The 26,590-nt window shown below is 43.7% G+C and overlaps 1 protein-coding gene across 32 annotated transcripts in view; it reads right to left on the reverse strand.

Moving 5' to 3' along the window:
- The window catches only part of MAPK8IP3 (mitogen-activated protein kinase 8 interacting protein 3), an 80,962-nt gene extending 61,642 nt beyond the window's left edge, over window positions 1-19,320 (reverse strand). For 23 of the 32 annotated variants that reach the window (XR_009725094.1, XM_061351120.1, XM_061351105.1 and 20 more), the window contains exons 1-2: window positions 18,895-19,320; window positions 444-564 (exon numbers count right to left, since the gene is read on the reverse strand). Coding sequence is in view for 31 of the 32 variants with exons in the window: in XM_061351120.1 (XP_061207104.1) it covers window positions 444-564; window positions 18,895-19,212 (439 nt within the window). In the remaining variant the exon portion in view is untranslated. The remainder of the gene's footprint in view (window positions 1-443; window positions 565-18,894) is intronic. The other 9 variants (XM_061351118.1, XM_061351115.1, XM_061351113.1 and 6 more) reach the window with 1 other exon arrangement.
- Window positions 19,321-26,590: the final 7,270 nt, after the last annotated feature.

Below are 26,590 nucleotides of genomic sequence, written 5' to 3' on the forward strand. Positions count from 1 at the left end.
AGGAACACTGGACAAAACTCCAATAAATTCTGAGGGGATCCAACAAAACATGGCTGCACATGTCAAGGCAGTATTTGTAATAAATAAGCAAACAAATGAATGTGATAGTTTACATGAGAAAAAATAAATGGGAGGTTCTATTCACAGACAAGGAGAAAATGGAAACTAGGTTCCGGAGCTTTATCAATGGCTCAAATCTTTTATCTGCAGAGACTGATTATGCCCCACACAAAAAAGTAATGAAGCCTTTATTAAATGAGTTTGGATACATTCCATCCTTTAGAAGGCTCCAAATTTTGTAACAAAGCAAGGGATAACCAGACATTTCAGGTTTTGCATAAATTACACTAAATACAAAAAGTACGAAAAATATATTCAGAGCAGCAGTACATATGTGTGGAAGGCAAAGTTTATAATCACGTCTGGTGTACAACTTTGCTTACTCTGATCTGCATAGTTTTTGGCCTTCAGCTCCAGCTGTCGAGTCTGAAATTCAAGGTGTTCCACTTGGATTTGTAGTTCTTTCTTCTCCTGCTCCAGTGCATCTTCAAACTCTATAAACTTCTGAATACAGAAGAAGCAGAGAAAGCACAGATGAGGAACAAATGTAAAATATGTTTGCCCTTTATGAGTTTTACACTCCTTGCAAAAAAGAAAAAAAAATTATAAAATATGAAATAAGAATTTTTAAGTGCTCTAGTTAGCATAACAGCACCCAATAAAGCTGATACTATTTTATATGAGAAAGTATTAGCTATCTTTAATGTATTAATTAATACATAAACTATTGTCCAACGTGAGTTTGCAAACCAGCACAATTCTGCTATCCTGTGCCACACTGCTCTTCCTCATGAGAGGCTGAATTTTTATTCTTGTTAATTTGATGTCAGAGAATACATCTGTTTCTATGGTCATATATTTACAAATACATATAAATACTTCAGAACAGTTCTCCTATTTGTGCCATTCTCACAGAATCCCAGACTGGTTTGGGTTGGAAGGGACCTTAAAGCTCACCCAGTTCCAAGCCCCTGCCATGGGCAGGGACACCTTCCACCAGACCAGGTTGCTCCAAGCCCCGTCCAACCTGGCCTTGAACACTGCCAGGGATGGGGCAGCCACAGCTTCTCTGGGCACCCTGTGCCAGCGCCTCAACACCCTCACAGGGAAGAACTTCTGCCTAAGAGCTCATCTCAGTCTCCCCTCTGTCAGGTTAAAGCCACTCCCCTTTGTCCAGCCCCTACAGACTCTTGTAAAAAGCTTCACCTATAATTCACATGGAGGGCAAGCTTTGCAGGAACATGAAAGTCTTTTGGAAAAAATTAGTCACAATTCCAGGCAGCTGAGAGAAACTTGTGCATCCAGAGATCCAGCAAACTCCAGAAGGGCTCTGGGGCACACGGGAGCCTAGCGAGGGAGAGAGAAGCAGGTGGAGGAGGTTCTCACAACAGAATTTAAGAGATTTATACCTATCAAGAAGAATTTTTGCTAGCTGCTCTTGGCAGTGGAGGGAGGGAAGGGATCACTAACTCTCATTAAGAAACAACAAAGCGGTAGCTCTGCACAGAGCAGTGTGAACTCCTGCACAGAATACTGGGTGGAAGATTTTTACAGATACTTCACAATGAAAACAACAGAAAAATATCCAATTTCAGGTTATTATTTCTGTAAGATGTCACTTTTGACCTGGGAGCTTTAGTCATCCTCTGCATTGGGCACTAGCATCCACTAGCAAAGGACAACATATGAAACATTCAGTTTAGCTCCACTATAATGAACAGATCTTACACATAACTCTTGACAAGAGCTGCAGTCACAATTGATTTCATTGTATAAACAGCTTCAGAATGAGTCCTATCCTGGCTTTACAAAACCCAAAATTCAAGTCTTCTTACATTATTCCCAAACTGCTATATCCACAGCAGCTACAAGTACAAAGCAGCCTCAACCAGCCAGTCCAGTAATTAAACGCAAACCTGTCAGGTGAGCAGCAAGAGTGAGACTGAGGCCAGGAACAACCCTGGATTAGAGCTGCAGAGGAGAAAATAAAGTCATGATGGCTTTAATCTCCATTAGAGATGTTTATAGAACCAGAGGAGACAGCAGGAGGTAACTCAGGGCTCTGTGGAGCTCACAGGGTGCTTTACTCCTGGCCTGGCTTGTCTTCCTCTCCATCTGTTTGCAAAATGCTCCTTAGGTTGAGCTGTAACAGATGCACAAGCATAGGCACATTGGCTGGCTGAGATCTCTTCTTGCTGAAGGTATGAATACTGGGCGAGAAAAGCCTTCTCTCACCCTCCTCTGCGCTCTGCACAGGGGAAAGCGCTGCTCTCCACAAATATGCTGCTCAAATGGCAATGGCAGTTTCAATTCACACAGTAAAACCTCTCTGTACACTGAAAGAAGAGAGACTGATGAAAATAACTTTTTTGCAAGATCAACAAGGAAATGAATGCATTTAATGAATGCACAGTAAGATGATGTTGAAACAATGAAACAATATGCACAGTACATGACTCTGTTCTCAGGATACGCCCTGTGCAGGTCTGCTATTGCTTCTCTTGGAACAGCTAACACTGATACAGGAGCCATTGTGTTCACAAGCTGGACCTCCTCTCTGCAGAAAACCAAAAGGCTTCACCATTTATTATTCCTATAGACTCTTCAAACTGTTCAGTAAGTTCAGCTGAACCATGAGGCAGTTTTCATTCCTACATCCCTGATAGAAACAACACATTTTAGCCACATCTCATTTTCCTGAACTCGGTATTCTGCAGTGCCTTCAATCTTTAACTGGGCTTTTAACTTTCTCTTCCTTCCTGCACAAATTTCTTGCAATAAGAGGGTTTCTTCCCCCCCTTATGGCTCTTTTCCAGCAGTATTTTCTACAGATAACAGAAATGCCAATACCTTTCTTCTACTACAGTGGAGTCACCTCAGAGGCTACACATTTAACTTTCAACTATATTTTAAGGCTGTACAAGGTTTTAGATTTTTCTCTGAGATGTTAATTCAATGTTGAAACCCTTTAATCACTTGCAAATATCCAACAAACTCTTTTATGGAATTTGAGAAATTTACAAAGCAATCCGCTTTGTGAATTTTCAGGTTTGTTCTTGAAACATTTTCCAGGATAACAGTATCATTTCAGAAATAGTAAAAAGGAAAGTAAAATCCTGACACAGGTGCACTGAGTATGAGACAGAGAGAAGCAGCAGTTAAAGTTGCTCCATTTGGAGCACCAGGTTTCTCAACAATAAACTATGAAGCAAAAGAAGGCACAGGCTCAATTTTATTCCCACTGTGTACGTCACGTTTAACACAATTCCTAGATTTGCTACAGCTCTTTTGGCTTAATTCAGAGGAAACTGACTGAAAGATTAAGTCTTCTGCAAATAAGGCTCAGTCTTCTTCAGTCCCATCTAATTTGCAACCTAAGAGTAATAAAAGAACTTTTTTGGAGAAGAAAGAGACATGGACACAGCAATATTAAAATTTCGTATTACACTATTCTCAGACCGCATTTCAGATAAAGGTAGTACAGTATATCTTGTGCTGCTGGTGAAGAGATTGAATGACTACATTTGGGAGCCTGGACCAAAGGGCTCTTCACTCTCCTTGTCTCTGAAACACCTTTTAGCTGCTCCTGCATCAGAAGCCATCTCACCTGAGATTCTTCCTGTGCAATACAAGGCCTGAAGGGCTGACAGCAAAAAAAAGTCCCAGATCCAGAGAAGAGAGAACAGCAGCAGTGGGATGAGGAAGAAAGGTTTCACTGTCAGAGCCGTTCCCAAGGAAAGCACGCTCTAACTGAGGACGTGGCTTAGCACACGCTGTCACTGCCGCCCATCCTGCCTGGCACAAGTGAGTTCTCACTGGGTCAGCAGGCAGGCTTTGATTTTTTTTCCAGTAAGCATTTCATACAGCACCCAGGGAAGAGCCTTACCAGCCACTAAAGGCAGCACAGATTGAAATGACCTTGCTCAGGAATATGAGCACATCCACAAGCACAAGTAAGCAGCCCAAGGAGTCAGAGAACGGGCACTTCAGGTATATTTGTAGTACTCTTGTGAACAACTACCTCCAGAAAGTGAGACAGCAGAGGCAGCACCTCATGTTCAGCATGATACTTTGCTCTGGTCCTCAACCTACAGTTCATGGACCATGCTATATGGCTATGAATGGCCCAGCTGAGCAGCATCCCTGGGCCAGCTACAGTCCTTCTCCTGCCCTAACCCAATCCATCACAGAGCAAATCCCCTTCCACACAGTGTCCTCCGCACCAAACCTGATAGAAACTCATACCAGGGCAGAAGAAAGAGAGAACACTAACTGAATAAAGTGGTTTTGGTTCTTTGTTGGAGGAGTTTTTTTTTTCATTAACCAAACTCACAGAGGCAGTTACAGTTTAAAACTAAGCACCTATTATTGAGTGAATGCAGCTCAGCAAATAAAACATCTATAGGAATTTCACATTTTGTACTTCTTTCAGAGAAGGGGGGTACAAACACTGCTGAAGCTCTGGGAATATTCTCAGCCATTTGAAGCGCACAAAAATTTCACTCCAACCTTTAAGTATCCTAAAAACAAACAAGCAGAGAGGACACTAACTTGAAAGTCACCTTCCCATCTGAACATCTTATGCCTGCAGTACTTACAAAAAGCACCAAAAGCAGTTACAATAGAAAAAGAATCACTCTGGTTTACTCTTGTTCCTTGTGTCTTTCATTTCAGTTTGTGCCCAGCCAATCCTATTGAAATGCTGCACAAATTCTCAGCACAGAAGGAAGGTCCATGTCTCTGTGGGTGCTGATTAAAGTCAGCCAGTCATCATAGGGGAAAAGAATATTCACATGAATCAAATTCATACTTCTGGTCTCAAAAAATACTACAAATTCCTATGACTTAGGGAAAGCAGATACTGCAGGTATTATTCTTGCTTCATTATAAACCTAAATATTTAACAGCGTAAGAGTGGGCTAAAAAAAACGCCAACAAAACAAACCCGAACAGCATAGCCTTATGGTCTTTTTAAAGACATCTTAACTGAGACACACTAATCTGCCATTAATTAAAGTGCCCAGGGTATGAAGTTTAAAACCTGAAATGCACATCTGATGACTGCATTCTTTCATATGGTGCTGGTGAAGAATCATGGGCCCAATTCATTGCCAGGAGCTGCCCCTGATTTAAGGTGTTTCTCAGCTCCAGAGCCAGGTCCTGTTTTCACTGCACAGAGCTCAGTTCAGACCAACATCTCAGTGATCTCACTGCTTCCTGCTCCATCTTTATGAAGCTCTACTAAAGACATTTAGAAAAGAGAAATAAAAAGAAATAATTCCACTGAGGGTTAAGAAAAAGTATTTTGCATCCCATTATGACGAAGTAGATGGGTGTACAAGAACAACAACCAGCCCACACTTCCAATAGCAAGGCTGTCTCCAGTTAATGGAATTAACTCTATTAATTCCAGTTAATATTTTCAATATTTTTTATCATTTTCACATTTTTTTCCAAAGCCTCTAGACTTGCTTTCAAAGATTAATTTCTGAATACAGGCAGTTAAACAGTTAATCACTTCAGTAAAACAGCTGATCACTTCAGTGATCTAAGACAACTGGAGTATAAAACTGTTATATATAAAAATCAGTCACATGGATTGTTTACTGCTAGGTTCTATCCCCAGACTTCAAGCAGGGTAACTGGTCTGCAATAACCCAGGATTATGACGAACAACAATGGCTCACACACTAGTCTGTACACAGAAAATACCCAGCACAAAATCATCTGAAGGTGCCTGGCTTCCTGCTTTACTGCCTTTCACAAAGGAAGAAAGAGGCTAAAAATAGTAGCACATAATCAGAAATCATCACATCGTATCAGTGATGAATCAAGCAGAGAGCCAGAGATGCACATAGATGCAGAAATCTCATTACGTGGCCTTAATTTGTGGTGGCTGGTAGTGTCTGTAACGTTAGTTCACACCAAAGGGAGCATGGGAGGTTCAGCACTAGACCCACCTCCTCAGCCCTTTGCTGGCAGGAGACTGCAGCGCTGTGTGTGCAAGGCCAGGTTGGACAGGGCTTTGAGCAACCTGGTCTAGTAGGAGGTGTCCCTGCCCATGGCAGGGGGGTGGAAATAGATGAGTTTTAAGTACCCTCTTCCAATAAAGGTTGCTTCTCATGAAGAAGCAAGGAACACACTCCTGGCAGACATCTGCTGGGGACACAGAGGTCTGCTGCTGAAGTGGGGTGGGCTCATACTGTGCACGACGGCCCCAGGGAGGTCACTACACCTGCAAGGAGCACACAGATGAGGGAAGCAACACAGATTGTGTCATCCACCTCACAGCTTCTCAGCAGCACCCCATGAGGTTCGCAACTCAGAGTTGTGCTGACAGTATTTTGTCTTAGAAAGCCACAACAAAGAAAGAGGCCAACTCCTAGCTACTTAAATCTGACCTGCTCAACACCAAGTCTCCACTCTTGTTATCTGGTGAGTTTCAGACACTACTGATAAAGTTTAGGTGCTACTCTAGGGGAAGACCTTATTTTGCTCTCTTAACGGGAGCCATTTCACTCAACAGCAACTTTAGGAAGAGAGTTTACTTCCTTACGAAGCAGATGTCTACACAAAGTATTTGACACTTGAAACAGCAAGTCATACTTTCTTACTGTAACTCCTGTTGTAACTGGCAATAGTCGGGACACCAACAATGCCAGAGCTTCATCTTCTCACTTCTGCAATCAGAAAAAGGATCCTTCAATTAAGCCACTTCTCAGAGTTACAGTGGTCATTAAAACATTACCAGTTTCTATCAGGAAGAAAGGCAGTACAGAAATATGTAGCATTTCCCTTGTGAAAACAAAGGGTTTGCAAACATTTACAGTGATTCTCCCTTTCTGGTCTCAAGAGCTGAAATGGACCCACACACAGATAGAAAAATAGAGCCATCAGCTCCCACACAATGCCATGAACATACCTGAATTTCTAATGTATTGTATCTAACGCACATCAATTTTAGAAAAATTTTTGCTCCTTGAGAGCACAGTTACTCTAACATGTAAAAAGGGACTCCTTGCGTTTCATCTGATAATCACTGACCTCACTCTTCAATGCCTCAGGTCACAGACCCATAGGTGTGAGAAGGTGCTCGGAGCAATGCTCACCTCCTCTTCTGGAATGCCCTTGCCTTCATAAGACCCTTCTCCAGCTGATACAGGTCAGCCTCAAACACAGGACCTGAAGGTTGAACCCTGGGTCCCCAAGGATCCCCCAGCAGACTGGATCTCCCCAGCAGTACTGACATGTAGTGAAACCACAATATATCTGTTAGCCTTATAAAAGAGACCTCGAACAGCAACTGTGCCAGAAGAAAATATGCAACCAGTATGTGTAAATTCTAATAATAGAATCTCCATAATAGAATAATAGAATCTCTATAATAGAATAATCTCTAATAAATAACATCTTCTCCATCTCAGAAGGTCTTTGCTATCCAAATGAGAAGATGCCATCTCTAGTACTAGTTTTATAAGACAGAGTTCAAAAGACCTGACTGTAACATATCCATGAATACATAAACAACAGAAAGTACACAACCTGAAACAAGTTCAGCTGCAACTTTGAAATGAGGCAATCAACAGTTTAAACTGCTTGGCTATACCACATTTTTTAGAACTCTCAGATACTTAATTAACCATCTCAAATGTCATGATTGTTCAAAATCTTATCTTGCACTTACTACAGAACTGGTGCAAAAATTATGCAGTCCATAGGGATCAAGTACCGGACATGCTGCCGCCTCCTGCCACTCCATGTCACACAGAGTACGCTAGACTGTGCCAACAAAGGTCAGATACATCTTACTACCGGGACTTTGCAAAGGGCAATGTGACACTGGGACACTCTCAGGACAGTATTCACAGCACTGTATGAAGCACTGGTAAGATGTACCTGGAAAACCGCCCACTATTCCTCCTGTCTCTCAAGGAGGATCAACCCAAGCATCAGATGTGGCTGCTGCTCAAGGAAGAAGGGGATGAGGGAATGTATAAAACAAGAGCAGGCTGGCCCAGCAACACACAGGCACCTCCATGCAGGCAGGATACACAGCACAGGACAGCTCACTCACCGCCTTTGGCTTGGCTCCAGCACCTTGCAAACAGAGATGAGGCAAGGGCAGGACCAGCTTCCATTAACACAGCAAAATCGTAAATACTTGATAGAGTGAAAACTTACTGATGGCAAAGGACAGCTCTAGCACAGGAACAAACCAGTAAAACCAGGCCATGAATAAAAACCCAAACAATTCCACTGCAGTTTAGAAGAAGGTAAGAGACAGGAGATTTAACTAATGGTCTTAAGACAAAGCTTGGTATATTTATGAAGCTTGGTATATTTATGAAACTGATCATACAATTCAATTGCCTGCAATGCCCAGGGACCAGACATGCTGACTCCTGCTTCCCATGGTGCTTCCCCAACAGGCTGTACTATGAAAGCTGGACACTGGGCCAGAGGGACTGTCAGTAAAATTATATGGTAAATACTAGTTGAAGATAATTTATAGCATAACTGCCCACAGCAGGGGGTTGAAACTAGATGATCTTAAGGTCCTTTCCAACCCAAAACATTCTATGATTCTATGATTTCAAGAGTGTAGATATAAATTTTCTCCCAAATTATAGAGATCATCATACCACAAATGCAGCAAGTAGAGAGCACCTAACAACCACTATCTAAATTCTTGCCTCCATGATCTTTCTTTCTTTCTACATTTTGTCATGCATGACATTCCACTATTGAAGTCATGGGTTGCTGCCTCCTGCATAGCTTAGCACCAGCCTCCACTCAGGAAAATAAAAGATACTGATGCACTGTTTTTAAATGTTAAACATAAACAGAGCATGGATGACAATGAAACAAATATTAATGGAGCAAACATTTTTGGGGAGAGGGGAGGATAAAAATTATGCAAGCTAGTAATGTAAACTTATCTTCCTTCGTGAGGACCAAAATGTATTGTATGTATTTTTGTATCCAGAATTATGGTGCAAATTATGTGGCAATTTCAATCCAACTCAGGCGCACACTACAAAAGCCACCCAGCTGAAGGAACGGAAAGGTGAGACTAACACAGAGGTGGTGAAACAGGCAGTGTTTCAAATAGCAGGAACTTTGAAAATGATGCAATTGCATTTAATGCTGCTACAAAAGGTGGTGTGATGAAAAATTGTGTTTAAGCACATAACTATCCTGAGAGGTGCTTAAACCATTATGTTACAGACTTAAAATATTCTAACAGAGTGAGCAGAAGATTTGTGAAAGACCATGGTTGCAAGTGAGCCACAGAGCAGTCATGGAGAATCCAGCAGAAGTCGCAGGCTGGTGAGAAGGAAAAGGTCTGCTGCCTGCATGCCCATGGCAGGGCCTCCGAACAGGGCTACAGCCCATGCTGAAGCCACAACCACTAAAGAAGGAAGCTGACAGCCATCACCAGGTGGATAACCTCAACACAATGGCCATGACCAACATAGCAGTCAACAGAGCCTGTGATGTCCCTGAAGCTGAACATGTGGCAAGTGTTCTGCTGCACTGCAACCTCCAGAGAGAGGACAACTAGTGAAACCAGACCCCACACAGCCCTGGTAGGTGCCTGCAGCCAGGCCTCCATAAGCTCTATTTCCCCTGCAAAAGTCAAGGCACTGTGCTGGGTATCACAAACTGGTTTGGAAAGGACCTTAAAGGTCACCCAGTTCCAAAACCCTGCCACAGGCAGGAGCACCTTCCACCAGACCAGGTTGCTCCAAGCCCCATCCAATCTGGCCTTGAATGCTGCCAGGGATGGAGCAGACATAGCTTCAGTGGGCAACCTGTGCCAGTGCCACAGCACCCTCACAGGAAAGAACTTTTGCCTAAGATCTCAGTCTCCCCTCTGGCAGGTTAAAGCCATTCCCTCTTGTCCTGTCCCTACAGGCCTTTGTCCAAAGCCCCTCTCCAGGTGTCTTGTAGCCCCTTTAGGCTCTGGAAGCCCTAAGGTCTCCCCAGACCCTTCTCTTCTACAGGCTGAACAAGCCCAGCTCTCTAAGCCTGGCTCTAGAGCAGAGCTGCTCCAGCCCTTGCAGCATGTCTGTGGCCTCCTCTGGACTTGCTCCAACAGCTCCGTGCCCCTCTTGTGTTGGGAGCATCAGAGAAGCCCCTTCAGATCAGACGTCTCCAGTTATCCTAGTAAGTAGAGGATATTTCTGGAGGCAAAAGCTAATACAAGGTGCATACAAATCAATGGATAAAAATAACGGTTTAAATTGAATGTGCTTTTAAACATAAATGCTCAGAGATTGAACGTGAAAGTATGGTAGTATCTGATGAGCACTATTGTTTCAAATCACGCTATTATTTCCCTAACAAATCTTTCACCATTTTCTAATAAAAAATACAGTAAGAAGTGACTAATAAAATTTCTCACACATACATGTGTACTGTATCTCATTTTATATATACATAGAGCCAAATTGCATGAAAACAGTCAAAAACTACTTGTCTTCATAAGACTACAGAAAAGCACAAAGTGATAAACAAAACAAAACCAATTTCTTAGAGTGGAAAATCTCTATTAAAATAATTAAAAACAGTTACTGGAGCTTATTTGCAGACAATCTGGTGCACTAAGGATAAAACTGATACCAAACCCAATCTGTTACATGTAACAAGCTTTAAAAGTAAAGCTGTGTGTTCAAAGCTAACAAACCACACACTCTTCATGTAGCTGTAACAGTGGAGAAGACAAATTCCTTATGCAAGAAGAGCCTACCAAGCGCCACACAAAGCCAAGAGTCCAGCTGCTGTGGCAATCCTGCTAGTTTTCTCTCAATACTTTTTTTCATCCTATTTCCTGAACCTCTCTTTCACCTAAAGGATATTTCCAGCAGATACATGTCACACTGTACAGTACTGCACCTTCATGATCTGAAATAAAACAATAAATATATATTATTTAATATATACTATATGAATATTGGTAGCTGCTCAGATGCTCAGGAAGCAATCCTGAGGGGTCTCAAACTGCACACAACTTCCACCGATGTAGCAATACATTCCTGAAATACTCAGCAGACACAGGATCCTTCTGTTATAAAGAACAAATACGCCAGAGTGCCCCTGCTAGATCAAAGATTGCACCATTCTCAAAGAAATGAAGACTGGCTAGGGATTCTTGAAACTTTAACCATTACAGCTATTTAAATTCATTTGCAATGGTAAAAAGTCCAAATCTCCCCAGACCTTCTTGACTTTTCTCTTAAAATTCTACCACTTGAAATCCCAATGCTAACTTCTGCCTTCATGTATCTAGCACGGCCCAACCACATCCTTGAAAATCCACCTGCAGAGCCATGAAAAGAAAGCAAGCATGGAGCAGCCTGCGTCAAGAGGAAACAGAAACTTCTCATCAAAAGTTACCTAGGGATTATAATTTGACTTATGCAGGTAACCCTGTTGAGGGGAACCTGGCCATCACCCCCGATCATCATCATCACCTAGCACAGAATCATAGAATAGTTAGGGTTGGAAAGGACCTTAAGATCATCAAGTTCCAACCCCTATAAAGCAATTACTCCAGCATACCTCACCTGAATCAATACAGGATGCACCCTGCTCAAGGATTTTTCTACAAAAGGGAATTCATGGTTGTCACTGGATACATCCTTCCAAACGCCTTGTACGACCTCGAAAACAGCATCATAGCTGAACACTGTAGATTAAAAATACTAGAATCATAGAATAGTTAGGGGTGGAAAGGATCTTAAGATCATCAAGTTCCAACCCCCCCTGCCATGGGCAGGGATACCTCGCGTTAAACCATATCACCCAAGGCCTTGTTCAACCTGGCCTTGAACGCTGCCAGGGATGGAGCATTCACAACCTCCCTGGGCAACCTATTCCAGTGCCTCACCACCCTAACAGGAAATAATTTCCTCCTTATATCCAATCTAAACTTCCTCTGTTTAAGTTTTAACCCATTACCCCTTGTCCTATCACTACAGTCCCTAATGAAGAGTCCCTCCCCAGCATCCCTATAGGCTCCCTTCAGATACTGGAAGGCTGCTATGAGGTCTTCACGCAGCCTTCTCTTCTCCAGGCTGAACAGCCCCAACTTTCTCAGCCTATCTTCATATGGGAGGTGCTCCAGCATCCAGAATATTATCTTGAATTGCTCTTTAAATAAAGTAACAGCTCACAGCACTCACTCAGATTAATTTTACTTTCAATGTAATTTTTATAACACACACTGGTATTTATGAATATAAATAAGTTCCATAAGCTTGAGTGACACAAAGAGGATCTGTGTTTGGATATAGATTTTTTTTCCTCCAAGATCACTGGGAATAAAGTATGGCTACCAGATGGCAAGGACTGATGGGTATTATGTTTGGAAAGCCTGATTCCTCATGAAGAAGTGATTTAGAAATATGTATCACATGGCCATTTTTATTGCCTGACACAAATGTCTTTTGTGAGCTTTGTTTAAATTAATAAAATTTGTAAACTGAACAGTCTCCAAATTTATTTCATCTGATCAGTACAGACTTCATAGTATTTATTAGAAAAATTTAGAATAACTAATCCAGCATTTTTAGAGAGTGGCTTTCCAACACCTGCTTGTCCTGTAACACCACCTCTAATGTGCTAAACAAATCTACAGCGTTTACATTAAAAAAAAAAAAAAGGCATTCTGCACACCCACGTTTTATGGGGACAAGATCACTGTTACCCGCATATACATTGATCCTAGTCCTGCACCAGAAGACATGCAATTGGATGTTAAACCTTTGGCTTACAATCCTATTTAGTTTACTGTTACCATTTTCTGTAAGGAAAGGCATCTTTCGAATGCAAAGACTGCCACCTTCACACTGCAGGCTTGCTCATCATAAGCCAAAGCAGTGACAAGGCTGTCACTGTTGGTAAGGATGGCTAGTAAGTTTATTTAACCATTTAAGAGGGAGAGAATTAGAATTGTTACAACTAACACTGCCTACTTAGATACAAATCTGAAACACAGGTGTCTCCAGAAACATTTTCTGTTGCTGCTTGTGTTTTAAATCTCATTTTAGTTGCTGAGTTTCACTCATAATCTCAATATTGTGATCAATTCCGAATCATATTCAAGTGATATCGCTGACAAAAGACATAGGAGAAAAATGAGAAAAGATTATTAACATCCCCTATGATTTAAGGGTTGTCTCAACAGAAGACATAGGATCACTTTACAGACACACTTGGGTCACTTTTTACATCTGAACGACTAAATGGATGTATTTTGGAAACCTGTAACTAGTAAGGACATAAATCAAGACAACAGCAAAAGTTAAAAAACTTTAGGTAAACTGGAAGAACCCTCTAAGACACAGATTCTGCTACTCATTCTGTTGGTGAAATTTTCCCAGACTCCAGGAATGGGCAAAGGGGGGTCAGCAGAACAAGAGACAGATCTTGTACACAGATGGCTGTGCCATAGGTCTGCATTCCATGCTTGCCAGTTACTTCAATGGCATGTAGTGGAAAGAATCCACATGACAAGCAGAGCCTTTCTTTTTTCTAGGTATCTGCTATTCCCAAATGCTTTCCTCTTTCAATGCTATGAGGTCACAATCAAGCTGCAGAAACTCCCATTTATCAGCTATTTGTGAGGTCAAGTTTCAGGCTTCAGAAACAGCAACTACAGTATGTGCCTCTCCCAAAGGACCATTCCTTCCCCAAATCCCTGCCCAAACAAAACACCAGACATATCTTATTATATAAAAATAAACCACTGATAGGTGAACATGTTTACCATGTAAAATAACAATGCAAACAGCACACTGCAACGAGCCATACATGGCCACAGCAGCATGTTATCAGAAGATGGAGATGTTGCTTTTTTTGGAAGTGGGAAAGGATGACACCCACACACAAGCCCCCCAGTGGCAATACCAGGAAAGGGTTTTCACAGTTCACATCCTTTACAGGTCCTGCACCTGGAAGCACAGGCCCAGGCACACCCCCCAGGATGGAGCCATCCAGCTGGAAAGCAACTTGGAAGAAAACTGGGTGTCCGGGTGGACACCAAGCTGAACATAAGCCAGCAATGTGCCTTGCAACAAGGTAGATGAATGGTGTCCTCAGCTACTGCCTTGCAGGTAGAGGAGGTGATCCTTCCCCTTTATTCAATGCTGGTGAATGAATTAAGGAAAGGGATTTATTCACCCTGGAGTGCTGTGTCCAGTGCTGGGTTCTCCAGCACAAGAGAGACAGTGACACACTGGAAGAAGTCCAGTGAAGGGCAACAAGGATGATGAAGGGACTGGAGCACCTGGAAAAGAGAGGGCTCAGGAGGATCTCATCAATGTATATAAAAACCTGAAGGGAAGGTGCAAAGAGGACAGTGCCAGGCCACGCTCTTTCCAGTGGTGCTCAGTGACAGGACAAGAGATGAGTGGCACAAACTGGAAACACAGGAGGTTTCCTCTTAACATCAGGAAATGTTGTTTCACTGTAAGGGTGACTGAACACTGACACAGGTTGCCCAGAGGTGGTGGACTCTCCATTCTTGGAGATACTCAAACGCTGCTTGGACATGGTCCTGGGCAACCTGTTCTGGGTGACCTTGCTTAGTAGGGTGGTTGGACCATGTGACCTACAGAGATCCTTTTCAACCTCAACCAGTCTGCGACTCTGTGAAAAGTACGCAGAGCACAGATACACCCATGGCAAAGCCCAGAAGATGACAAGTCAAGACAGTCCTCTATGAATGTCACACTACAGCACACACTGCTTCAAGATCCCTACTCTGCCAAAGCTCATATCAGGCAGCTCAGAGCAGCACTCCCCCTTCTCAGTCAGGTCCAACACCAAAACAACAAGCCTTTGAAAACCACAGCCTGGAAGGTTCTGCCACATGGTTGCAGGCCAACTCTGGGCTCCCAGAGCCAAGCAAAGCCCCAAGCATACTGCCCTGGACCTCCAACGCCTGCAGCCTGCAAACATACCTACCACCATAGGAAAAGCTGTCGTTTAGAAACAACAGCCACATCTACTGAGACAGAGGTTTCCTTAATCACTTTCCAGTGGAGATTGCTTGTGTGTGCTGGATTGTCATAGTGCAGAGCACAAGCTATAAAAGCCTTTCAGGAGGGGGTCAGACCTTCTAACTAGCAACAGGTACTTACCCCTACACTATACTTACCTGCATGTTAAATGAGCATCCATTTTAAAGATTCTAATGAGCATTAACTGATGCTGCAAATCAACCGACCAAGATCTTACTGTGCCATTAACATACTTTTTGTTAAAGGTATGGAGGACAGCCACCTCCACTGCCATGTATGAAATTTCACTGGAAGCAGTTTTCATGCAAGGAGAGGTCAGAAGGCCACCTCCACGCCTGGCAGATCTGCCTTGCTTTTCTGACCTCCAAGACATGATGCTAATGCACATAAACCATCCCTATGCTTCTGTGCTTCCTATATATGAAGGCTTTTACACGTATTTGTATGTGCAGGCTTATCTTGGAACTAGTGCCCAAGCATGACTGACAGTCCCTGCTGAAAGCAGCATTTAAGGCATGTGGTGGTGTTCTTCAAGAGAAGACGACTCCAGAACATTAGGAAAGCAGCCTGCATGAAACAAAATATCTCATTAAGAGTGGACCTAATAAAGCTTGTTTTCCCTGGGGATTTTTGCTGGTGTCCCCCAACCTTTCTGCATCCCAACTCTACCCCCACGTGACTTCTGAGTGGACACCAAGAAGACACCATTTGCATGTAGGACCCACCTGCCTCACACCCACATGTTGAGTGTGCTGCCTCCTGGTGCTGACTGGCATGGTGACAACCTCTGCCTGTCCCTCAGGCAGGACCTCCTCTTGTCCTTTCTCCCTTTTGCTTTCACAAGTATGGATGTAAGCAGTCATCAGCTTCCTACACTGGGGCCAACTGCCTGACAGAGCAATCACATAAGCATCATTTCCTGAAGAAACCAAGCTAAAGACAATACTTAGCCAATAAAAATAAATAAATACCATGTGCTAGTATACAGCACCATGAACACCAGGGCCACAAAGGAGGTAAAAGGGCTGAAGCATCTTTCCTAGGAGGAAGGGCTGAGGAAGCCAGAGCTACTGAGCCTGGAGGAGACCCAAGGAGACCTCCCTGGAGTCATGAAACCTGCTGGATGGTGTGAGGACAGAGGAGCCAGGCTCTGCTCTGGATGAGGAGCAACAGGCACAAATCACACCACACAAGATTCCACCTGAACACAGGCAAGCACTTTTTTACTGTGAGGGACATCAAACACCAGGACAGGTTGGAGTGTCCATCTGTGGAGATGCCCAAGATCTGACCAGACACAGTCCGGCAACCTGCTCCAGCTTACCCTGCTTGAGCAGAGGGTGTTGGACCAGATAAGCTCAGGATATCCCTGCCACACTAAACAATGCTGTTAATGCCGCGGAACACTGTACCATGCAAGCAGTAATTACTTTGTGTTCATACATAATATGAAGCAGATGGAAAAAAACAAAACCATGAAAAATCTGGTGCAATCCCACATCTTCAATAGCTTAGAGGTCAAATAATACTGAAACGTTGTCTACTAAGCCCTGTAATCACACAGACAGCACTCCCTCATTTCAAGAAACTTGTTTCAATCCACGTGCTTAGGTGCTTCTGCTGTCCTATTTTAGAACAAGTAGAAAATATTGAATGACTCTGCAGCCCAAGTGTTTGGAAAATAAATCAATAATTTGCTATTAGCAAAGATTGTTTTTAAATATAATACATGGAATCATCTTAAGAGCAAGCCACAGCAGAGTACTAGGATGGAAAATTTTCCTTTAAGGTGTTTAGTGAGAGTGAAATCAGAATTGTTAGAAAGAGCCCTAATTTAACAAAATATACCCATTACAATTATCTGGTGGACAGCAGAATTCTCTGTAATACATGGATATTCACCTCCATAACATGGAATGTACTGTACAGTATGAAGCATCTGGCGAGGTACAAATAAATAATGAAGGTTTGCTTATACGCACAGGGAAGTAACAGCCACATATTCCACATTATGACCTTGTAACAGGGATTATATTGAGACAGAATACTCATTTGTTCTCAAAAAAAGCAGTATAATTTACTCCTTTTCGGTAGCAAGTCTCCTTGCAGACACTTTTCTCCCCTACTTGCATTGAGCTGTGCCCAAGGATGGCAGAGCATCATTATCATGGGCTCCTGTGCTTCCTTGCAGGGAAAGTAATGCTGTCACTATGTTTTCTTCCAAAAAACACATCCCATATCTATTAAGTCAAGAATAAAAATCTCTCTCAGTCCAAAGATGCATGATCATTCCAACTGGACTCTTCCATTCCCCATCTGTACCCTCTTTGTTGTTTTGTGGGGGTGTTTTTCCTCCATAAATAGTGCACTTACTTTAAAAAACAAACAAACAAACAAACAATTATTTCTCAAAAGCTGCAAAATTCTGTCTCTGTGCAACTTCAAGTATGTCTCAGGTACTCAGAATCATTTCCAATCCCTACATGAATTTAAAAGAATCTTAAAGGACTATTTATTAGTCAACACATAATTAGAACTCAATAAAAAATAAAAACTTTAACTGGCCGGCTCTCGCTTGCAGTGTTAGTAACAGACCACAACTGTCCTCCTCAAATCAGCAAGATTCTTGCACATGATTATTAAGCAACAAGAACACATCTGTAAAAACACTGCTCAGTGCTTTACGCTGTTCTCCAGTCCAAAAGCTATTTCATTAATTACCCCTTATTAAATCAGAACCTGACCGCTAGTAAGACTACTAAACTTTCAATGTTCTACTCTTTCTTAGTCTAACAGATGGGGAAAATCACTCTATGTGCAGTTGTGTTGAGAAACAAGGTCGACACAGTGGTGATGGGTTTTTTCGACCACTACTGCTTTGTCCCAGCTCACAGATTATCACTTCAAGAGGCTGAGCAGCAAACCCTACTCGCAGTCCTCATTTATGGCTGAAAAGATGCTCATGATTTCAGCAGGGACAGGCACAGACACAGAAGACAGAGTGCAAGTCATCCCCCCTCTCTGTTCTGCCTACATCTTTGTAACCCAAGAATCTCTGCTCCCTTCTATCAGAGGGGTTTGTTCTCCTCATGACACAGAAGTGCTACAGGATACTGCAAATGCTAACCTGGGGAATTATTTTAGGCTTGAGATGTAGTTTTGGTAAACACAAGTTTCAAAACCAGATGATACACCCTAAAGGTAATTTCTTCTGTCAATCAGCTTACTGCTGACATTAAGAAAGCCGTAAGGCTGCACAGAAATTATTCACTTTAAAAAGTGGTTTTTAATCCACAAATCAGCATATCCTCTATGTGTTGTTGGCATCGCAAAGTGAATTCGTCAAAACCACTGGCCTATGGCTGGCTTTTAGCGGGGTTTTTTTTGTCTCGCATTTTCACCGGGGCGCTTCAGCCGCAGAGGCACAGGCCCAAGCTGCCGGAAGAAGGCGGTGGGGGCGGGGCGGGACGGACGGCGGACTCAGACCCGGGCAGGAGAGGGAATCCCGCCGGGAGAGCACGCGCGTACCGCAGTCCCCGGCCCCAAGCTCCCCTTCTAGAAGGTACTACCTACCGGCCACTGCCCCGGGCCCGCCCCACCGTAACGGCCGGGAAGGAGGGGGCCCGCAGCGGTGGCAGATGGAAAACACGGAGCCGAGGCCTATGGTGAGCTGCCCCGCCACAGGCCCGAGCCAGCCCCTCTGTCTACCCCGCCCCTGCCTGCCCACCTATCAGCCGCAGAGGGAGCGCGGGGCAGACCCCCGCCCGGCGGGCGGCCAAGATGGTGGCAGGGCGGCGCCGCTTACCTCCTCGGCCTGCTTGCGCAGTGCCTTCTCCCGCTCGTACTGCGTGAGGAGCTGCTCGTTGTCCTCCCGCAGCAGCTCCAGCTCCACCTCGTGCTCCTGGTTGTCGGTGAGCACCGAGTCCAGGTTCTCCAGCACCGTCACCACCAGCGGCATCAGTTCCTTCACCACCTCTTCGTCATAGCAGTGTATCAGTCTCTCGAACTCACGATAAATGCTGTTGGCGAGGCCCGAGACGCGCTCCGACATCACCGATCCCGAGCAATAATCGTCGCCCGGGTACCCCCCGACGCCGCCATCATCCAGCTGAATCTCCAGCATCCTGTCAGCCACTCTACCTTCAGCCGCTGCCACAGCCACAGCTCCACAGACTGTAGGCCGCCGCCGGGCTCTGACCCGCCCCCGTCGCGTCACAAGCCGCGGGGATCGGCAGGGGCGGAGCGCCAGCGCCCTGACGCGGCTGACAGCGGGCAGGAGGAGCCGATCCCACGGCTTGACTCCGACAGCGGCGCGGTCCCGCGAGGGACCTTGGGGTGCATCGAGGGCAGACTCTCCCTGGGAAAGCTGCTTCCGCAAGGCCCGCGGGCCCGAGGGAGGGGTGGCGCAGGGGCAGCAGCACACAGGAGCTCCGTGCCACACGCGAGAGCTCCACAGAACCACAGAGTCACAGTCTGGTTCGGGTTGGAAGGGGCCTTAAGGCTCATCCAGGTCCAACCCTTTGCCAAAGGCAGGGACACCTCCACTAGACCGGGTTGCTCCAAGCCCCATCCAACTTGGCCTTGAACACTGCCAGGGATGGGGCAGCCACAGCTCTGGGCAACCTGTGCCAGTGCCTCACCATCCTCACATAGAAAGAACTTTCTTACATCTAACCTGAACTTTCCCTGTGTAAGTTTGAACCCATCACCCCATGTCCTATCATTACAGGCTGTGATGAAGCATCCTTGTAGGCCCCATTCAGATACTGGAAGTCTGCTATGAGGTCTCCACACAGCTTCTCTTTTCCAGTCTCAACAGCCACAATTTTCTCAGCCTGTCTTCATATGGGAGATGCTCCAGCACTCGATTATCCTTGAGGCCTCCTCTGGACTTGCCCCAACAGCTCCATATCCTTATGTTGAGGACACCAGAACTGTACACAGTGCTGCAAGCCAGGGGGGGTCTCATGAGGGCAGAGTAGAGGGGCAGGATCACCTCTTTCGGCCTGCTGGTCACGCTCATTTTGATTCAGCCCAGGACACAATTGGTTTCTGGGCTGCAAGCACACACTGAAGCCGGCTCATGTTCATTTTCTCATCAACCAACACCCCCAAGTTCTTCTCCGCAGGGCTGCTCTGAATCTCTTCTCTTCCCAACCTGTAACTGTGCCTGGGATTGCCACAATCCAGGTGCAGGACCTTGCACTTGGCATTGCTGAACTTCATAGGGTTGGCGTTGGTCACCTTACAAGCATGTCAAGGTCCCTCTGGATCCAATCCCTTCCTACCAGCATATCAACCAAACCACACAGCTTGGTGTCATTGGCAAACTTGCTGAGGGCACCCCAATCCCATTGTCCATGTTGCCAACAAAGATGTTGACCAGAATCAGTCCCAACACCAATCCTTGAGAGACTGTCGACACGGGAGTCACGGACAACGCAGGAACGATCAATGTGATCAGCGAATGCCAGTTTATTACAAAGCTTTAACTCCTTATATACCATTTCTTACAGGCACTTACAGTGATTTGGCATATTGTGATTGGATACAGGTCTTGAAGACCCTTAGCGACTAACACACAGTTGGTTAAGCACAGGTGTGAGAACTTGACCTTGAAAGCTTGCCAACAGTCCACAGTTCTCATTAACTCAGTGAATTACAGCTTCTTATCTTGCTTGCTTAAGCTTCCTCGGGCCTCTCACAGCCTTGCTGTATCTTTCAGGATGATTCAGTTTTTGCACCAATTATGCTTTCTCCTGTGAGAACACTGTCTCCACAGAGAGACACCACTCGTTATCCATCTCCAGCTGTACACTGAGCCATGGACTGCAACTCTCTGCATGCAGCCATCCAGCCAATTCTTTATCCGCTGAGTGGTCCATGCATCAAATTGGTGTCTCTCCAGTTTAGAGACTAGGATGTTGTGTGGGACAGTGTCAAACGCTTTGCACAAGTCACAGTATCACAGTATCACAGTATCACAGTATGTTAGAGATTGGAAGGGACCTCAAAAGATCATCTAGTCCAATCCCCCTGCCGGAGCAGGAACACCTAGATAAGGTTACACAGGAACGTGTTCAGGCGGGTTTTGAATGTCTCCAGAGAAGGAGACTCCACAACCTCCCTGGGCAGCCTGTTCCAGTGTTCCGTCACCCTCACTGAGAAGAAGTTTCTTCTCAAGTTTAAGTGGAACCTCTTGTGTTCCAGTTTGTACCCATTGCCCCTTGTCCTATCACTGTTTGCCACTGAGAAGAGCCTGGCTCCATCCTCGTGACACTCCCCCTTTATATATTTATATACACTAATAAGGTCACCCCTCAATCTCCTCCAAACTATAGAGACCCAGCTCCCTCAGTCTTTCCTCATAAGGGGGATGCTCCACTCCCTTAATCATCTTAGTTGCCCTGCGCTGGACTCTCTCCAGGTAGATGATGTCAAGTACTCTACCCCTGTCCATCAGTTCTGTAGACCCACCATAAAACGCCATCAAATTGGTCAGGCAGGATTTCCCCTTAGTGAAGCCATGCTGTCTGTCACCAAGCACCTTGTTGTTTTTCATGTTCGCTATCATGATTTCCACGAGAATCTGCTCCAAGATCCTGCCAGACACAGAGGTAAGACTGACTGGTCTATAGTCCACTGGGTCTTCAACTTTTCCCTTTTTAAAAATGGGGGTTATAGCTCTTTTTGTAGTCATTGGGAACTTCACCTGACTGTTGTGACCTTTCAAACACAATGGATAGTGCCTATCAGATAAATTCAAGTGTTTTTTCAGATTGGTGTTGGTGTCAGTTGTAGCAGTGAGGTACATACTACTTTCAAATAGGTCCTCATTTAAAATTATACAATAGCGTAATTCAGATCTCAAACTTCTCAAAAAAAAAATAAAAGAAATTGCACAAATTCTATTGCACAAAACCCTTGTGGTTTTGTAAACAGTGTAAAAAGTTAATATTGTTTTATGTAGATGGAAGTGCTCCTTTCATCAGCATTTCTAGATAAACCTGTTGAGTTAGCATGGAGGGGGGAAGCGAAATGAAAGATTAAAGTGAATTGTTTTCTCTCACAGAAGAGAAGCAAGATCATCTTGGTTATAATGTAATCAAAGAATTGGCTGCAGTTTAACTGGTAAAGGTTTCCCTAGCCAAAGCAAACTAAACAGAGCTTAAGGTGGATGAAACTCTCACCACCTAAACAGAGTCATTTTTATATCATTAATAGTAAACAAGGTAGCACCTAAAACTTCAAGTAATTTCTCAGCTGTGGTAATGTCTCGTACCTTGGCCAGAGAATGCATGTTACAGAGAGACCCAGCCTTCTGTTTTTAAACAGGCAGTTTACTCTTGTGAATCCTTACTGGTATTTCCAGCTTTAAAACTTTCATTTTTAATTTAATATACTTTCTACAAGATTCAGGAGCTGTCTCTAACCAGATGTCATTCCTCAGTAAGTACTTACAGACCACAGACCCTTGTATTTGTTTGTTCAGTTCTCTTCTGACTGAAGAAAACTGCATGTGGTTTTCTACATTATTGCACAGTTTCCATTAATTAAATGGACTGTAAAAAGAAAAAACTAAAAGGTAGATAACACTATGCGTTGGATACCTTCACAACCACAAAATGTTTGTCTAGAGCAGCTATACATCTGCTCACCCCGCCAAGCTCTCCAGCATTGCTATGCAAATAATACTCTCATTTAGTCAAAATTCGATGCAGCACTTTGCTCTCTTTAATCATTGGAGGAACAGGCACACCAGTTCATCCTCTCTAATCTTCTACATTTCTACAGCAGTGTAAATGGCACTGATATAAATATGCACAACGAACAAACAAACAAAAAAGCATTTTCAGCCAAGAAGCAGTAGGCAAGGTTGTGCCAATACCAAACAAGATCTCAGACGGTGGTTAGGAACCATATAATGCAATCCATTCCCTATCTGATTCTAATGCCTAATCAAGGAGGCATCTTAAGTAACCAAGGTTCTGACAGAACTGTAAACACAGCCTTAGTCTTCAGAGGATGGTGAAAAGCAGAGGAGAAAGTCAGGCCTTGTAGGAAGGTGCAAAGAGTTTTTGTTTAGTGTTCAAAAACATTAGTAAAAGCAACTTTCATTCTGGGTGAAATCCTAGAGATCCACAAACACAAAGTTCTGCATCCCTGAATGCAACTCCCTGTCTTTTTTTTTTTTTTTTTTAACCTGTTTTATTTGAGTTCTTTAAAATTGTCATGGTTTAAGTCCAGCTGGTAACTCAGAACCACGCAGCCACTTGCTCACATCTACCCCCCGACCTTCTTCCTCCCCCCACTCATGGAGGGATGGGGAGGACAATCGAAAGAATGTAACTCCCATGAGCTGAGATAAGAACAGTCCAGTAACTAAGGTATAACACAAAACCACTACTGATACCACCAATAATAATAATGATAAAGGAAATAACAAGGGAAGAGAATATGACTACTCACCACCAGCCAACAGATACCCAGCCTGACCCAAGCAGCGATCTAGCCCTTTCAGGTAACTGCCCCCAGTTCATATACTAGGCATGACGTGTTGTGGTATGGAATACCCCTTTGGCTAGTTTGGGTCAGGTATCCTGTCTCTGCTTCCTCCCAGCTTCCCCTCATCCCTGGCAGAGCATGAGACTCAGAAAATCCTTGGTCAGAGTAAACGTTACTTAGAAACAACTAGAAACATCAGTGTTATCAGCGCTGTTCCCAGGCTGAAAGTCAAAACCATAGCACTGCACCAGCTAAGGAGAAAAATGACTGCTACTGCTGAACCCAGGACAAAAATATGTATAAAAGCAGAGATGAATTTGCTATTAAGGCAGAAAATTGAAGCTATAAAATCAGAAAAACTGGCAGAAGGACTTCAAGGGCTTGATCCTACTTTTAGTAAGCTTTCTGTAAAACTTAATTACAATTAGCTGTGTAGGTTTTAACCAGGACTTCTGAGAGATCCAGGATATAACAAAAGCTCTACAGTTGTGGAATAAATTTACAGTTAAGTCAAAGTATTATGAGGATTTATGGAATGTCTAGGAACCAGGGAATCACTCAAATAGAAATCAGAATGACTGAACACCTACAAATTCAAGTAAAGATGAATGGAATTTGACCTAATAGCCAGGAGACAATATTAAAATATCAGATATACTTAAAAGGTAAAATGTTATACAAGCCTTACATCAACCAACAACCCAAAGCTACGCTCCAGAACTTACAAAGCTATCACTGGTCCTCTACATAAAAAGTTATCTTCAAGGATGCTTTCCTTGGGGGGTGTTCAGAATCTCAGTCTTACTTGTCTGCTAATTGATTTTTCATATCAAATATCAATTCTCTTCCTTGAAGCAGTAATAAAAAAGTAGCTCCTTCTTTCCCCTGTCTGAACTGGTCTGGTTCTTCCTCTAGAAGTGTTGTGAGTAGTTTCTGACCCATTGCTGCTTCTTTGGTTTTAAATTTTTTGGATCTTTCTAACTCTGACGCAAGCCCACACCTCTTCTACCAAATAAAGATTCTTACTGTATAGAAGATGGAAATAACAAGAGTCTTCAGGTTCAGTGTTCCCAAGTGCTCTTAGGTTTTTAATCAGTCATGTCTATTAGTTCTGATTCTCTTGTAGGAAGTTATCTGCAGCAGCCGAGACACCAGAGCTGCTGACATACAGATTTAGCAGGGAAGTATTTCACCTGGCCATGATCAGAAAGTTACCTTTAACTGAAAAGACACCTGAAGTATTTTATGTATCTCCCTTTCCTCCCTAGTTTCCTCTAGACATGCAGTAACTTGAACCTGGACAAACATTCATGCCACCACCACATTACAGCTAGTTTTGCAATTACTGAGGCATCCAACTGTGCCAAAGGTGAAAAATACATCATGAGGAAGACTGCTTACTTCATCTTAAAGCCCTTTGCCCACGATCACAGGAGGGCAGTGCACAAGCACCAAGAGGAGGAGATTTATGATGAGTTCCTGGAACTAATTGTAATTGCCCTACCACTCTCTCGGGAATCTAATGAATATGCATGTTTGTGTGTAATAAATACCTGCTTGCTTAATCCCTCGGTGTGCAAATTAGGAGGAGCAATTCCCCTTGCACCCGGCTCCATAATAAATATACCTCCTTGAGTTATAGAGTCTGATTCCATGCATCGACAGGGGAGAACTGCCCAAGATCTCATCTCAGTCTCCTCTCTGTCAGTTTAAGGCCATTCCTCTTTGTCCTATCACCCTTGTAAAAAGTCCCGCTACAAATTTCTTGTCTGGATTTCCAAACCCTACTGCTTGCTGTGAGGGACAGCCACACCCCAGAGCCTTACTCATTTCTTTATCAAGCACTATTTTCACATCAGGAAAGGCACAGGCCCTCACCGTTGCTATTATGAAGCTTATTTGATGGCTCTTTGTGCCTTGCTTGGGTAGAAAATGTTATTAAAATGGGGAAAAAAAAAATTACTTACCCTTTCAATCACATAGAGGCTTTGGTGTTTTGTTGTTTTTGTTTTTTTGGGGGGGGAGGTTCTTTTGTTTTTTTTGGGGGGAAGGGTGTGTCTGTTTGTGGGTAGGGGTTTTTTTTCCTCTTCTTTCCTTCATTACCAGGACCCTGCTCTTGTGGTAACTCAAAACCTCTTAATTTGTTCTCAGGTAGTTCCTATGTATGTATGTATCTATCTATCTATCTATCATCTACCTATCATCTATCTACCTACCTTCCTATTCTCGTGCAGTACCTTCCACTAACTTAAAAAACTACATTCTTTCCCCATTTCTTACATGAGACACTTATATTGACACATCCTAAAAGGCCCCAAAGTATCACATTTTGTACTCCAGTTTATGTTGATCCAGTTTCTGCCTTTTGTATGCACCAGTTTTAATTCTCTTTACTAAATTTCCTCTTTTGGCCGAGAACGATCCCTCCACTTTGATAGCGGAATAGGTTCTTCTACATTTATCCTGTAAAGTCATACATATTCATATTCTATCCCCGCTTCGTATTATAATGAGCTAAAAGGTTCTCCACGCATGCGCAGTGCCTCCTGGTGGTCTTGGGCAGGGGTCTTCAGATGAAGTAAGTAGTCTTCCTCTTGTGGGTAGGGGTCTTCAAGATGAAGTAAACGAGTCTTCCTCAGGCTTGAACTTTTTACCTCTGGTCCTCACGCATGCTCTTTAGGAGCTGGATGGGTCTGGTCTATGTCTAACTGGTTTAATGAGCTATTCCCTTCGTTAGGAAGCTTTATCTTAGTACTGCCTGATAAGGCATCTGCTGAGCTTGTCAAGCCAGCTATGACTTAAGCAGTACTCCTTGTACAAGCCCCCCTATTCTTCTCATTAGGAGGTTCTGTTCTGGTACTGCCTGATAAGACATCTGCTGAGCTTGTTAAACCAGCTATGACTTAAGCAGTACCCCCCTGTACATTTTGTCTAACCCCCTTGTACAACCCCCCTGTACATTTTGTCTAACCCCCTTGTACAACCCCCCTGTACAC

Source organism: Neopsephotus bourkii, unplaced genomic scaffold, assembly GCF_033783945.1.
Source record: "Neopsephotus bourkii isolate Nb327-2 ecotype Australia unplaced genomic scaffold, CSIRO-AGI_Nbou_v1 NB_551, whole genome shotgun sequence".
Taxonomy (NCBI): Eukaryota; Metazoa; Chordata; class Aves; order Psittaciformes; family Psittacidae; genus Neopsephotus; species Neopsephotus bourkii.